This window comes from Ips typographus, linkage group LG8, assembly GCF_016097725.1.
Source record: "Ips typographus isolate SLU linkage group LG8, UJ_Ityp_2.0, whole genome shotgun sequence".
Classification (NCBI taxonomy): Eukaryota; Metazoa; Arthropoda; class Insecta; order Coleoptera; family Curculionidae; genus Ips; species Ips typographus.
Window position 1 is genome coordinate 4,087,644 of NC_138429.1, and position 16,890 is coordinate 4,104,533.

General features: G+C 33.5%; 1 protein-coding gene and 1 long non-coding RNA gene across 2 annotated transcripts in view; one reads left to right on the top strand and one right to left on the bottom strand.

The window, feature by feature from the left end:
• The window catches only part of LOC145732592 (T-box transcription factor TBX20-like), a 47,372-nt gene extending 46,491 nt beyond the window's left edge, over positions 1 to 881 (bottom strand). The window contains exon 1 of the mRNA XM_081984945.1: positions 605 to 881. Coding sequence (XP_081841071.1) covers positions 605 to 749 — 145 coding nt within the window. The 5' untranslated portion in view covers positions 750 to 881. The remainder of the gene's footprint in view (positions 1 to 604) is intronic.
• A 14,538-nt stretch (positions 882 to 15,419) lies between these two features.
• On the top strand, positions 15,420 to 16,408 carry LOC145733181 (uncharacterized). Its single transcript, XR_014179140.1, has 2 exons — positions 15,420 to 15,508; positions 16,087 to 16,408. It is a non-coding gene; the product is annotated as an uncharacterized LOC145733181 (long non-coding RNA).
• Positions 16,409 to 16,890: the final 482 nt, after the last annotated feature.

A 16,890-nucleotide genomic window follows, 5' to 3' on the forward strand; every position in this document is an offset into this window, starting at 1 on the left:
GTTTATGCAATAGAACTGCAAACGCATTATTTCGGAGATACAGGGTGTCAAATTTTTTAGTTTTTTTTGTACATATAACTTCTACAAATATTGCACAAATACTTACATTCTGTGCAGGTTAGCCATTTATTTTGACACATCTTATCACTACAATTATTATTATTGTAATGCCCTCAAAATCAAAAGTGTAATTTTTGTTATTATAAAATTCATTTATTTCTTGATTTTGTATGTATTATCCAAACTTTGCACCTAACTTGTTAATGTATGATGGACCGTTTTTTATCCGAAAATGGATTTTTGTCTTATGCCTGTTTCACATATGAAACACGTAAATGTAGTAAAAAGTGTCTTTGTGTTCACAATGTCTGCTTTTCATTATGGGTTGATTAAGTTTAAGTTTACGTTGATTGTGAAATAGGCATAAAGTACTAAATGAACATTTCTAAGTTAATTTTGTTCGACAAAACTTGAATTGTTGGGCATAAGCCAAGTAGAACTGAGTTATGATTGGTATGCCTTTACCGATGTTTTATGTAAGTGTTACGTTAAGGAATATTTAGTTGATACAACTCTTGATTGGATTTACACCGAATCAACTTACCATCAGTTTGTAGCAATTCCCGTCCATCCCGATCCGTCGGATTGGCATTTTTTGCCATAATCGCGGCAATCGAAAAATCGGTAGCTCTTTGAGCTTTTCCCGTAGGAACGACCACCAAGTCTTCGGGCATAGCTCCGAGCAACATCACCGAATCACCGCACTAATCAACACAATGACCCAAAAAAAAATCAAAAACCAAAATCACCCTGTCACATGCATTCAACAATAATCAAGTGTCTACGACGTAGCCGCTACGAGACTGACCGGCTAAATAGCGAGACAGCCAAGGTTCGAGCGGTAAAAGGGCGGCACCTAGCGGCCCGTCTGGGCGGAGTTAGCTTATTCGGGTGGAGCTAAGTCGGGTGTGTGGTCTGGTATTCGCTTTGGTTGAGTGGAGCTATCAATCACGACCAGCTGCGGTAACGGTGGCGACACGGCATGTAGACAGGCACTTGATATCACTTTAGTAGCCCACCCACTTGCCGTTTTAGCTGACCAGGGGCTATGGCCGCTTATTGTTAGCTTGGTTGGGGGAGTGACCCTCTTCAAAGAAAAAAAGGGTTAATTACGTTCCTCCATCTTATTTTATGAAATTGTCAACTGGATAAATTTCCAATAAAACGTTGTGGCTCGGCTAAGACCGGTAATTTAGCTTGTGCCCATTTGTATATATTTATAGAGCAAATTGGTTTGAGAAAATCTATATCAGGTTATTATCAAGTATAGTTCTGTCTTTAAGGGCATTCAACTTGTAAAATGATCCTCCACTTTTGTATTTGTTTTATAAAAAGTGCTACTTTATGTAGAACATCACGTGATCGTGACAATTTAAATTCGCAGCTGGCAACACTGTATAATTAAATCCCTGTCAACAACAGTCATGTGATCCAGAAAATGTTGTTTTTAACCTTGAAAAGTCTACAAATTACATTTAAACAGTTAGAATAGCTGAAATTGTAAAAGCCCGTCACGTAATCGTGACAATTTAAATTTGCAGCTGGCAACACAGTAAAATTAAATTGACACCTGTCAACAACAGTTATGTGACCCGGAAAATGTCGTCTATAACCTTAAAAAGTCTAAATACAAAACTAGTAAATATTTAGGTCTAATTTTAGATAAACAGTTATTATACAGGGTGTTCCAAATTTGAGTACCAAACTTATGTTTTTTTTTTTAATTACTTTGTCCAACTTTTTATCCGAAAATTGAATTCTACGTCAAATTCAAAACCTAGATGTAAAATGTCTGTATCGATATTCAACTTTTTCCACGGCAGCATCTGTTATACTTTAACAATGTTGCCTCGACTATGTGATTAATAAGGGTTAATTTAGTTACTCAAATTTGGGACACCTTGTATAATAACGGTTTATGTAAAAGTAAAGTAGACCTAAATATCTACTAGTTTTGTATTGAACGTTTTTTGAAAAAATCAAAAATTCAACCCTCAAAATTCAACCCTGTATATTACTTTTACAGAGTTGCAAAGCTGAAATTGCAAAAGCCCGTCACGTAATCGTGACAATTTAAATTCGCAACTGGCAACACTGTAAAATTAAATTGACACCTGTCAATAACAGTCATGTGACCTGGGAATGTCGTTTTTAACCTTGAAAAGTCTGTAGTGGTTAGTTACCACTAAAACATTGAAAATTGGACTGAATACTTTTAAAACTTTCCTATTTGTAGTCTTTCTTACTTCTAAATTCTTTATTTAAATTTGGTTTATGCAGATTCTTAATTTTTAAAAATTCTAAGTTCAAAATGAATTAAAAATTAAGAAATAAGACTTAACAATAAAGAATTAAGAATCAAGAAGTTGTGAGACACCCTGTATACTCCCGAATACTAAGTTTCTTATATTTTTAGTAATTATATTACTATTGTACTGTTTGAATGTGCTTACTAAGACCAAAAAAATAGAGAGTGGTATACAAAGTTGGAAAAATAGGAAAAAATGGCTGTTTTTGTATAATATTCCATTTACAACAATGCCAAATCTTTTTAGTTTTCTGGATATAAAAAAAATAACAACTTTTACTTTTTTTATTCATTTGTAACCGTTTTATAAATACAGTATGAATTTCTCTTAAATGGAAATTCTTTACATTTCATCCCTTTCTTCAAAACAATTCATCAAAAAGTAAAATTCTCTTGTCTTAAGCAAATCATCACTATTGCTTTATAAGTTGATGTTTAAGGTTATGATAAGTAAATTTATCAAAGAGAATTATGTAAATAATAATATTTTTGTTCAGTATATCCTTGGAGGATATAAACAGCTCATAAAAAAAGTTTGACAATTAAATTTTTAATTATTTTCAAGGAATGAGCGTTCTAACCCATCACCAATAATAGTGTTTTGGTTTCCCTGTATAACAATGAAAAAACATGTCATTCGATATTATACAACATGTTTTAGTAAATAATTACTACTAGCAGTTTCTGTATAAGTATTTTGTAAAAAATCTGCTTGTTTTTATGATCAATCTTCCAATGAACAACTCACGACTACTTGAAGGTATAAAATCTTTGAAATATTGCTGAAAAACAAACTGACAAAAAAAGTCCAGGTGAAGGGGATATCCTTCATTAGTCGTTGTGTGGCAAACTAAGTAATAACCGAACACAAAGATGGCAAAACTGCTCATAATAGAAAGGTGCTGTTTGTTTAGATTTAGATACCTTTCGAGACTAAGAACCATAAACATACCACCAGGTATCTGAGTCGTGATATGTACTGTCACGTCGAGAACATAAATTACAAGATTTAAAAGGTTTAAGTCGTTAAATACGTATAGTGAGGAAGCATGTATAACTTTTACCATCGCGGTGGTGGTATTTTAAAAAGGTTTAAAATAACTTATTTAAATCTATGGTAATATGATGGGTTTTCTCAATGAAGGCTTTAAATCTTAAAATGGCTCACAATGAGCAGTTTATAGTATTAATTTCAGAAACCAAGCAAACATATAATATACATAGCAGTGTGCACTTTACATCGTCATGATGGACGTGGGAAACTTTTGCCGAGGGAAACCTACAACCCTCGAGGGCATAAAAGTGTGCAATATACATATTTTTTGCTTTTATTGTGACCGTATAACAAGTCACCAGGCATTTCTGTATGAAATCATCAAAGTTACGTCCCAAGAGTGAACGCAGTCGTAATCATTCCCTTTTCATGGCATATCAAGTCGGACGCGTGTATATTATCCATTTCAAAATTGCCGTAAACGATAATTCGATTTGTGGGTTTTCGGAAAGTCACGCTTTTTAGTTGATCAATGTTGGTCGAAAATCACAAAAAATCATAAATCAAATTTTAGTGTTTTGTCAGTATTAGACCTGAAATTTATATTATTCAACGGGTATGTATTACTCACGAAGATGAAAGTCAGAAACACACAGCCAAATGTTATAAATGCCACTGATGATAATATAAAATGCATTCAACCAAACACTGATTTTGTTACTTTTCCCGTATGTTTCGTTATTTTGTACCTCCATGGGGTTGAATTTGACAGTTTCTAGGTTTCAGACAGAACTGTAAATGACGCCCAAATGTCATAATTGTCAAAATTCCACTCATAAAGTTATAAAGTTTGTTCGATACTGTTTATACTGATTTTATTGGATTTTAAGAGTGTTTTGTGGTTTTACAGCTTTATGGAAGAGATTTTAACGATTGTCATATTTCAAAATAAACTAAAATTAATCCAGAAACGCAACCAAATGTTATAAAAATTCCAAAAATGCACTGATGAAAGTATAAAATGCATTCAACTAAGGTCAAACTGATTTTGTTACTTCTTAAGTATGTTTCGTTGTTTTGGAACCCTTATGGGATTGAATTTGACAATTTCCAGGTTTAGGATAGAGTTGTAACTGACGATCAAATGTCATAACTGTCAAAATTCCACTCATCACAAAGTTATAAAGTTTGTTTGATACTGTTTATACTAAATTTTAAAAGTGTTTTGTGGTTTTAGAGCTTTATGGAGAGAATTTTGACGGTTGTCATATTAAAAATAGACTAAAATTAAGTCAGAAACAGACAACAAAATGTTATAAATGCCAAAAATGTACTGATGATAATACATTTTGGCATGGAAATGCATTCAAGTAAAGTCAAACTGATTTTGTTACTTCTTAAGTATGTTTCGGAACCCTTTGGGATTGAATTTGACAATTTCCAGGTTTAGGATAGAGTTGTAACTGACGATCAAATGTCATAACTGTCAAAATTCCACTCACAAAGTTATAAAGTTTGTTTGATACTGTTTATACTGAATTTTAAAAGTGTTTTGTGGTTTTACAGCTTTATGAAGAGAATTTTGACGGTTGTCATATTAAAAATAGACTAAAATTAAGTCGGAAACAGACAACAAAATGTTATAAATGCCAAAAATGTTCTGATGATGATGCATTTTGGCATGGAAATGCATTCAAGTAAAGTCAAACTGATTTTGTTACTTCTTAAGTATGTTTCGTTGTTTTGGAACCCTTATGGGATTGAATTTGACAATTTCCAGGTTTAGGATAGAGTTGTAACTGACGATCAAATGTCATAACTGTCAAAATTCCACTCACAAAGTTATAAAGCTTGTTTGATATTGTTTTGTGGTTTTACAGTTGTATGGAGAGAATTTTGACGGTTTTCATATTAAAAATAGACCAAAATTAAGTCAGAAATAGACAACCAAATGTTATAGACGCCAAAAATGTACTGATGTATTCACGTACCATGTGAATTTTTGAAGATCACTTGTCCAAAAGTCCATTAACTGAGATTTTCAGGTTATGCTTTCGTTTTACATACTTATTGCCTTTGGATTTTGGATGAGCATACCTTAACTATCAAGTCAATTTAAAATCTAGAAATATAATAGTAGGCATAAGATTTTACAAGTTGTGAGTGAATAATTTATAGTGTACAGACAAAACGAAAACTCTACTATGTTCACTAATCCTCACTTTAATCTTCTTCATCCTTTCGCAATTAATTTGCTCTTTCTGCTTCATCTTCCAGTATCTTCTACCCTATTCATTACAGCATTATATGATACTGAAAGGAAACAATGAACGGAAATCGTTCGTATTTAAATACGCAGCTAAATTCCAAACGACCACACCACCAACAGCCCATTTGTAACGGCGCATTTGCTATTATATATCCCTCAAAGAGTTGCACGAATAGACGTCATTAATCATACAGGGTATGCAGCAATATAAACACGTATTTTTTATGTCATCGGATACCTGACGCATCCGAATAATACCTTGTTTATCACTGCCATCAACACCACGGGGAGATCCAGCCTAAGCTTTAGGAATGTCCCATTCAAGATTGTGTCGTGGGTGGCCCAGAAGCTGCTGCCTTCATGTTTGTCTGTCGTATATAATTATACTGGGTGATCAAATATGTATTGACTATTTTTAACATTCAAAATCACTACTAGTTTGCTGAGGTGTTAAATCAATTCACTGTATACGGTTGCTTGGGGGATAAGTGATGAATTTTACTCAAAAATCTTTGCTACAAAAAGGAAGGACAAAATTAAAGCTGTGCTCCAAGTTTTCTGACAATCCGGTATACGGGTTTGATAGGGTTATTCAGGTGTTTTTATTGTAGTCCAGTGGGCATATTTTATGCTTAAACGCCAGCATGCGACACGTCTGAACATATAAACATGGAACAAAACGAGACAGTGGGTTGCGTAACGAGGTGGTCAAAAAAGATTTTATTTCGACGTTGAAGTGGCTGATCCAAAGTTGTTTTAGCCATTTCGTGTTTCAGAAACGATCACAAATTGACTTGGCCGAGATAAAACAAAAGCTTTATATGTGCCTGACCAATCTAAAACAAAAATAAATTCAAAAGAGTTTGATTAAGAATTTCTAAGATGTGAGATGGTAGAAAAGCTTGGGACTAAACGTTAGGAAGAGATTTTTCAACTGATGACCAGTGGCGGATGTTCAGAGGAAAAAAGGGAAGCAAAGCCTCCCCAAAAAAATTACTTTTACCTCTTTTGCTAATATCTAAGAGTGGAAAAGTGGAAATTTCAAATTTAAATTTGGGGGTTGGTTTAGAAGTTTAGAAATCCTCCCTTAAATACACAGTTCTGTTTTCACATGAAAACAACTAAAGCTCTATTTAATTCTATTACTTAAAATCCTGGTTACTGAATGCAAACAACTTCAACAAGCAAATCAAAAAAAAATAAATTCTTGATATACCTGGGTCCTGATTTTTGTATCATAAAGATCCTGAATTAAGGTGTGGAAAAAGTCACTGATTTGCGTTAAATACCGTAATTGCCCAAAATTCTGGTTGATATCAAAACATTCATGTGAAAAGCAAATTTAAAATGTTTCTTTTTTAATTATCTGAGATACGGTCCTATCTTAAGAACTTAGGGTTGGGTAATATGTAGAAATAGGTTTTTAATCAAACTTAGATTAAATACCAGGTTTGTAATAGCCCAAAATCCTGGTTAGTAATTTGATAGTCAACGTGAAAAGCAAATTTAAAAATTAGTTAATCTTTCTTAATTGTCTCAGATACAGTTTTGTATCATAAACAGTCTAGATTCGGGCAATATGTGAAAAAGCGTAATTAATTAAAATTAGGTTACATTTCAGGGCCGTAGTTGCCCTAAAGTCTTGTTTAAGTGACTTTATTTCAAGACAGTGATTGTAAAAAGCAAATTTGAAAGATAATTTTTCTTTTACCTACCTACGGTCCTGATTTTTTGACAGTTTGTGGAAGAAAGTCATTAATCAAATACCAAGGCTGTAGTTGCTAAAAATCTTGGTAGGAGACTTGTTAATTCAATACAGTCACTGGGAAAAGCAAATTTGAAAATATGTTTTTGTTGAAATGCTTGTGATACGGTCCTGATTTTGTCTAGTAAACAGTCTAGAAACAGGAATCATGTAGAAAACAGTTATGGATTTAGATTAAAAATCAGGACTGTAGTTGCCTCAAAATAATGGTTAATAACTTTAAAATGCAAGTAAGTGTAAAAAAGAAATTTCCCTGAGATACGGTACTGATTTTTGTAAAGTAAAAAAAAACCAGAGCAGTAATTGTCCAAAATGATTGTTAATGCTATTAACTGAAAACCTTAAAAATCAAATCTTCATGTCTCCTCAAATACTTGAGATACAGTCATTTTACTTGGGAAATAATTAAAATAATCACAACATAATTTCAAACACCTTGTACAAATTTTATAAATCAAATATTACTTCTAATGTAAACCTTTTTATTTAGTAGAACTCTAATAATAAATATTTCTGTTACGAATTTTGAGTCTTGCTCCTCTATGTGGTAAAGGTTGTCAGGTTAAATTATAAGGTTTTTAATTTTACCGAAAATGTTTTTTGGCCTATTTTGCCCATTTAAGTAAATCATTGAAGAGTTCGACAATGTGGGCGCAATATTCCATGCTTAAAGCTGAGCTAAATATTAAAGACAGTATAAATATTCTATCGTATAAAAAGGTGCAAGCATTTTTAAAGTGAAAAAGTGAAAACTATGCAGCTAAAAAGTCTAAAACTTTCACCAAGACACTTTTCTAACAGAAGCACCTGACAAAAAGTATTTAGCCATGAAGGTAAGATCCGAAACAAAAATGAATTTATGATTTTTTTTAATACCTATATTCAACATTTTTAGGTTGTTTTAATATACGGCATATCAGGGGCATGTCGATGTAATGAACTGGTAAACTTGGAAAAATTAATTCTGGTTAAAATTCTAAACAAAAAATTACAAGCCCAGAACATTTACAATTGTTGGAGAATTTTACATAAATATTTGTAGAAAATACTTGTCTCTTCGTCCAGATGTTATTGATACAGATCGTTTTTTCATTAAATATCAAAATGGAGTTTGCCACAGAGTTGTAATGGGTATTCACAAAATCTCAAGTATTTCCAAGGAAATAGCGTGGTTTTTGAAATTGGCTGATGTCAAAGAATATACTGGTCACTGCCTTCGCCGAGCCTCTGCAACTCTTCTTGTAGATAATGGTGGAGACATTTGCTCATTGAAAAGACACGGTGGTTGGATGTCTACAACTGTAGCAGAAGGCAAGAAATAAAAATGACACAGCAATGAAAATTCTGGATGTAAATGATTGCAATTTAATACCAATGGAGAACAATACCACAGATGATATCAGAGAACCAGTAATTTCAACAAACCTACAACAACAACCTACTTTAAATGTAGACCATGAAGTAAAGGGGCAGGAATTTCATTTATGGCAGAATTGTAAATTGGACAATTCTGAGCTCAGCACAATAATCGCCTCTTTCTACGCCTAATAACATATACTAATTTCTGCCACGAATTTTGAGTCTTGCTCCTCTGTGTGGTAAAGGTTGTCAGTTTAAATTATAAGTTTTTACTTTAATCTCTTGTAATTTAGATAATTTGACAGATTCGTCAAATGTATGTTTTTTGCTGATATCCCAAAAACGACTGAGAGTATACTATATCAGGAGACATTTTTTTAAATAATTGTCAAACACTTTGGGGCCATCTCCTTGGATTAAATCGTTCCATAACAAGGTAATTTGGACAGATATGTCAAAATGTAACTAATTGGTAGTCCAGACTAGTTCAAATTGGTAAAAAAAAAGCAGCTTTCAGATTGCTGTTTTTTCTTGACCAATCAATAATCAAATATATAAAAAAATCAATAATTTGGTGTGGTAAACTGTCAGTCAAGATAAGTTGTAATTGGTCTATTTCATATCTCACAGTTAGGCCTAGGAAATTTTTCTATCACCTCATAATACTGACACGGGTATAAAGCGCCTGTACAAATTACAATATTAGAAAACAAGTAAATATTTATGTTATATATTTTTATTTACGCATTTTTTAGTCTAGTCTGAAATGAATTACTGCTTGGGGAAAAAAAAAAATGATGATTTTAAATAAATATGAAGACACCTCACACGTGGTCGAAATGTTTATTAAAAAAGTAGCAAAACGTTTAAGCATCGGGGGCTTACGAAACACGAAAAAAGGTCCCTAATCGAAAAGTCGGTTTATGTATGACATGTTCTGGGGTGGCTTACGTAAATAAATATGTATGAGATGAATAGATTATCCCCGACGAGCGCCGGGGATGAAAGAATTTGCCGCCGCCTCCTGTTGGATATTAGTGTCACTCTTGAGAACGTGTACCGTTTTTTACTGAAAACACTTTTTAATTATCCGATTATGTTAGGCGCCTCTTCGTAAATAAGGATTTTATACAGAAGGATAAAAAACAAAAACTAACTTTTTAAAATCAACCAACACAATTAGTGGACGGTATCGCAAAAAAGTTCATCGGTAAATTTCGCATTCCCTTCAGTCACAAACTTCTTTTTGTTCAAGTTTAATTAAAAATTTTTAGTGCCAACAAAAGACTTGTCTGGCTATGGTGCCTTAAGAAGTCGTAAACGCTGTTCACTACTCTTACGCAGACGGATCGTAAAAAGAGTTCATTGTGTGTTGTCTGGAAGGTCGTAAGTGAGATAGATATGATTTTCGAGAAGTGCCAATGCGTGACAGATTGGAGAAAGTCCTGAACAAATTAAAAATTTAGTTTTGTAGAGTTGACGCAACTATCTGGGAAATAACGATTTAAGTTAGTTAACGTTGGTACAGCAGGCACAAAACAAGAATGTCAAATGATTCTTAACCGACAACTGAGGAAGCCGCTGTAGGTTGAAATCGGTTCACTAATGCCTGTTTTCCTGACACTTCCAAGGAGGTTTAAATGTGAATAAAAAAACAAAATAAAACAATCTAAACTGTCCTTAAACTCAACTTAGGCAATGTTGGGAAAACGGACTAAATAGCATTTCAATAATTCCATTTTCCTCCATTTTTTTTGGAAGACGCTCTTTTAGTCTACATGGATTTTTGTACAGTTTTTTCATGATTTCCTTTCTGTATTTCAGGAATTTTTCGGTGAATAAACACAAAAAGACTTTGATGAACAGTAATCTAAATTAAGATTTCCACTAAACAAGAGTTTGGCAGCCCCTGAATATTTTTCAGTTTCTCATATATACAGTGTGTCCCAAATTTGTCGTACATGGATTAGCATCTCCGTCACCGCCGAATAGGCAATGTTTTAGAGAACTAAATGGGAAATTGTCTTTCAAAAAATAAAAAAATATATTTGCTTATAATTGCTTAACCAAACACACAGTAGTTTTGGAAATCTCAATCATTTCCGCAATTTTGAATATTTTTTCTATAAGCCTGCGCAAATGATAGCATTTCCGCACTATTTTTGTTTTGGAAATAAAGACTTTCCCACACTAGTGCGTAAAGAAATCATTTTCCCGCACTAGGGTGGAAAAATTAAATTATAAAGACTTTGATGAACAGTAATCTAAATTAAGATTTCCACTAAACAAGAATTGAAAGCCCCTGAATATTTATCATTTTATCATTATACATATACAGTGTGTCCCAAATTTGTCGTACATGGATTAGCATCTCCGTCACCGCCTAATAGGCAATGTTTTAGAGAATTAAATAGGAAATTTCTAAATTTTTTATTTCGTTTTCTAGTACCTTACGAAACTAATGATGTGTCACAGTTGTCAAAAAAATATACCTAGTGTATTACGTACTTGGTTCTTTACATTTCTTAAATAGTAAAAATAAAGTTAAAAGCAGAAAAAACAAATTTTTCGATTTAGTTTTTTAACTAGAACTTTGAGTAACAGAGTTTTTTCACTCTTCAACTGTTACTTACATACAACTTCCGAAGTTTTCATGGAAATCATAATGTATTTCATTAAATTTGAAATTTACACAGAATTTTTATTCTCTGCTACTAATTTTGTATTAATAGCCGGAAAAAAAACACTTTTATCAAAGTTTTCTAACCTAAAATAGGAAAAAATTTCTTATAGTTGCTTAACCAAACCCACAGTAGTTTTGGAAATCTCAATCATTTCCGCAATTTTGATTTTTTTTTCTATAAGCCTGAGCAAATGATAACATTTCTGCACTATTTTTGTTCTGGAAATAACGACTTTCCCACACTAGTGCGTAAAGAAATCATTTTCCCGCACTAGGGTGGAAAAATTAAATTATGTTCATTTATGTATCATATTCAAAATTATTATTCCATAATGGTTTATGTATTATTAATATTAATAACAAGTAAATTAGAGGTAATTTCTCACATCAATAACCCATTTATGGTAATCAAGATTGTAAGTTTTATTTTTCTACTTAATATTTTTAATGTACTGTTATATTTTAGTTACATACATAATGTAAATATGTATAAAAGAACAATATTGTTAAATTCACTATTATTAAAAAAATTTTTCAATTTTAATTTATCATTTATTGTTCAATTATTGGAAAACGCTCGTAGAAAAAATTATGTTCCTATCACGTGCGGAAAGTGCCTTTCCCGCACTGGACTGATGCCCAACCTCGCTACACTCGTTTGGGCAACTTCAGTCAGCGTGCGGTAAAGTATCACTTTCCGCCCTTGTTAGGATACCGCCATTATGAAAAACAGTAGACAATAGGTTCCATGGAACAAGCAGAACAAATGTGACGTCACCAACCATTTGGTCACATGACCGTTTCATTTTATGTGATCCAATGTGTAAGTTTTTCCAAAATTAAGAAGGGAATAAACTTTTTTTTATAATGAAACACTACATGTTCTAAATGACTTAAACCAAGAGAAAGTAGATAAACAACACTGATGATGATAACGTTTCTGTCAAAACACGCGTTGACATCGTATTGGCATTAATAGAAGAACAACGTAAATTTTCAGACTATTTTTCTTCCCTTTCAATTCATAACTGAATTTGGCAGTTATTTACAAAACAGTCACGTGACCAACTGTTAAATACAGTCTATCACGTTTTCTCAATTTAGCTTTGAAAACAGCAAAATACAGGGTGTGTCAGGGTTTAATACGCAAATTGTATTTGGCTGGAAAGTTCTGAATTTAGTTGAGAGAATGATAGAGGGATAAATTATAGAAACCATGATTTACTCAAAAACACTTAACAGGATGTTGTTGACCATTTCTGGAATATTTAAATGTTTCCTACATTCTATCCACAATATACTATTAAGTGTCTCTGTTTACCATCCTTTATGTTGAACATAAGAGGTAATGTTTACTGAAATATCTTCGATGTTTGTTCTCATAATATTATGTAAAAAAGGGTTTTATTTCTTAGTAAACTAACGTTTGTTCTTTGTCCAATACCTACGTCATAAAAGACGAAAGGGAGTAAATGAATAATGGGTCCCATCAAAAATGTGGGAACAATACGTGGGCCCAGTGGTCCACCTGACAGATTTTTAGTCGACCATAAAAGAATTATTACAAAACATTTATTTGGTCACAAATTCCCACCTGTTGTGCTCGGAAAATGTGTTTTATTAACCGTGGTTCTTATTTAATTTTTAATCCTCTGACAAGTGGATGATTTATCGTTTGGTTCTTGAGGTGTGAATACTTATCAGATTCCCAAAGGACTAACAAGCACATTTTAAATAAATCCACTTTGTTGCATTAGATCTTTCCGAAAAAATATTCCATATTTACTGGGATAAACTAAAAAAAAAACGCTTGCAGGGAGAACATTGTCATTGAAATTGCGCACCATAAATTCAGTCTGTTTAACCTTTCGCTGACATAATTTAGGGCATTCGAGGTGGCCCTTTTCTCGAAACTACCCAGGTTCGTCTTTTTGACACCATCACGAAGAGTCCTTGCTGTTTTCTTCTGTTGTTCCAAAACAATTATATTGAATCAACCGCAGGGATGAATGTGCCTTTAATTGGCCGTTAAAGCTCGACACACAAGGGGGAATTTACTTGTTCTGTTACCCCCCGTAGATCAGACTGCTGTTTTCACCGGTGGTGTATATGGAGAGATGAAGTTTCTCAAAAGGGCGTGAATGATACTATGGTGTTACGGATCACCTTGAGTTTATACGCTTGTTATGTATCACGTTTCCCCTGTTATTTACTTTAGAAATTTCTAAAGCATAGTTTGAATTTTTAATACAATTAAACGCTTATTTTACTTTTTTTTCTGTACCAAACGTTAGTTCTATATAAATTCTATTGCTGTGAATTATTTTATGAGAAGAGATTTCTGAAGACTTATTTTATGAAAACCACTGGATCACCGACCTTTGATACACGATATCAACGTTTTGATTTAGTCTGCATTTTCACATGGTCACAGGTAAATCCATTTATATAATTGGGTATCGTCAGCATACAGATAGCATTTGGTCCTGTGACGGTCCAGTCAAGACTTAAAGATGATTTTGAAATGAAATTAAAGCAGATATTGGAGGATGGCAAAGTGAAGAAATCTGATTTGTTCTCTTTTACAAAGAAAAAAGATAAGGCTGGACAGACATTACAGGAGGCATTCTTACAAAAATTGACAAATTTTGTGGAATTGCCAAAAAATTGCCAGAGGCCTCTAGAATAATCCTGAAAATGCCTAAACCTACTACCTCTAAAAACTTCACAAAAATTTGCCAAAAGCTTCTACAAGTGTCCTAAAACTTCTAAGGATTTTCTAAAATTGTCAGACGCTTTTAAAATTATCTTGGGAAATGTCAAAAGCCTCTAAGAACGGTTAAAAATTTTCTAAAAATTACCAGAGGGCCTCCAAAAACCTTGAAAACCTTGCAAAAATTGCCAAAAGCCAAGGAACCTAAAAATTCTAGGAATTTTCTAAAATTGCCTCCTGGCGACCTGGAACGCCATTTTGTCTGTCATTTCTTGAAACTACGCAATATTTCCTTTAAAATAAGGTGCAAGTCAATATTTTGACAGAAAATTCAAAATGGCAGCCTGCGACGCCATTTTGTCTGTCATTTCTAGAAACTACGTGAAATTTACTTTAAAATGAGATGCAAGTCAATATTTTGACAGAAAATTCAAAATGGCAGCCTGCGACGCCATTTTGTCTGTCATTTCTAGAAACTTCGTGAAATTTCTTTTAAAATGAGGTGCAAGTCAATATGTTGACAGAAAATTCAAAATGGCGGCCTGAGACTGTCAAAAAATATAACTTTTTTATTTGTCAAGTTACAGTTGACGTCTCGGTGTCATTTTATGTTAGAATCTCCCGGAAAAGACGCTGGTGCAGTCGGTAACATTTTAACCATTTCTTTGCCAGGAACTCGGCCGGATGAAGAGATACATGAAATCTGACAAAAAAATATTTACAATATAATATGTGATATTATAGTAAAGGAAATTTGACGCCCTCTAGCGGCCAAACGGTGTTAACAATCAACTCACGTGGGGATATTTTTAGAAAGCTTGAAATCTGCTCTATCTTTTGTTTTCTATGACATTTTGACGTAACTTGTCAAATAAGGGAGTAATTTAGGGTCAAAGCAACGAGTGTCACAAAATATGTGATTTTATGGTGAAGGAACTTTGACGTCCTCTAGCGGCCAAACGGTGTTATCAATCAACTCATGGGGGGATATTTCTGGAAAGCTTGAAATCTTCTCTAACTTTTGTTTTCTATGACATTTTGACGTAACTTGTCAAATAAGGGAGTAATTTAGGCTCAAAGCAACGAGTGTCACAAAATATGTGATTTTATGGTGAAGGAACTTTGACGTCCTCTAGCGGCCAAACGGTGTTATCAATCAACTCATGTAGGGATATTTCTGGAAAGCTTGAAATCTTCTCTATCTTTTGTTTTCTATAACATTTTGACGTAACTCAAAGTCTAACATGACGTAACAACTAGTCTGCCAGCGGCTAGAATCAAGTTATAAAGTGATTCCAAGTTATTAAAATCGCCATTAAACCTTCCAAAAGGTTATCCTCATCGTTTAACCACAAAAGTAAGTATTATTTTATGGTTGTAATTTGCTGGAATGAGATAGAGAGAGAGTTATTATTTTGTAATTTCTGGCCTACTTGGAATGATGATGTATTAAATTTACAAACCAATATTTTAGTTATTAAATTAAGCATTTTAGTCTGAAAAAGGTTCACAATATAAACGTGACATTATCGAATTCCTTGGCATAGTCAAGTCGTGTGAGAACAGTTACCAGTCACTTGGTAATACATTGCTTCTTCTTGGTTCTCACATTGGACTCGTTTCCTCATTCAATGGAGTGGAGTAGTAGAAAAAAGTTTACAAGGATATTTAAATCTTTTCCAAACGCTTTTGATTTAGTTTGCACTGGTAAGAAACTCCTCAAAAACTTCAATTAATCAAAACTTTATGGTTTGATGCCATACTGCCATGCCGCAGAAACCACGGCAGATACCAGCAGAACCAAGAGCATAACCCGAATGGCAGAGATGAGAACGCTCCGAAGTATCACAGGATGTGACAGAATACCCAACCAAAAAATAAGACGAATCTACGACATACAGGACATTGTAAGATTGACGAGGAAGAGACGGCGAGAGTGGAATCAACACAGGAAGACAACAGAATTGCTAAAATTAAGAGAGACGGAAGACCACCAAAGAGGTGGATGGATAGCTGGTTGTCGACGTCGCAAGGAACTCCTTGAAGCTGGAAAAACAGACTGAAAGCCTATTTCAAGAAGAAGAATACAATCTGTAAACCACACTACCCATTGACTTATTCTCATTATTTTAGTAACAGTTTTTACTAAAACGTCACTTCCACTGGATGTTAAAAAAATGTAGGAAATGTCTAATCATCCGGTGTTAAATCTATGGTTTTATTAAAGAAAAAATATGAATAAATAATTAGAGATTAATTGATATTTCTTAGATGATTAACCGGCAAAACTGCATCAATAAACATCCTGCTTGGAAACCCCCCACATTATTATATCTTGGCGTGTATCATCATCCGGATGATTTTCGCTAGCCGGAGGCTGTCGGTCTTCCTTTGTTTCACACCTCTAAACTGATCCTTTTGTTAATTAGTTTCACCATCTAATTATCAAAGGCGAGTTTGAGTTTTCGTGCTGGCCATAAATAATCAAGGGCCGGGGCGGCCCCTTTCAGCTCGCTTTAGTGTCGAAATCATTACTTAGGTGTAAACTTCAGGAGGCAATTACCTTCGAGGCTATAAGTCATGCGAGTCCACTTCGGCTGCCGACCACCTTTTTGGTATATATCGGGTTCAACCAGAAAATCGATAATTTTAGGCTCTAATGAATTATGACTTATACCTGGTTCTATTGTGGTGTTTTGACCTTTTTTGCCACAAACGTGCATATTTATTACTTTGGGT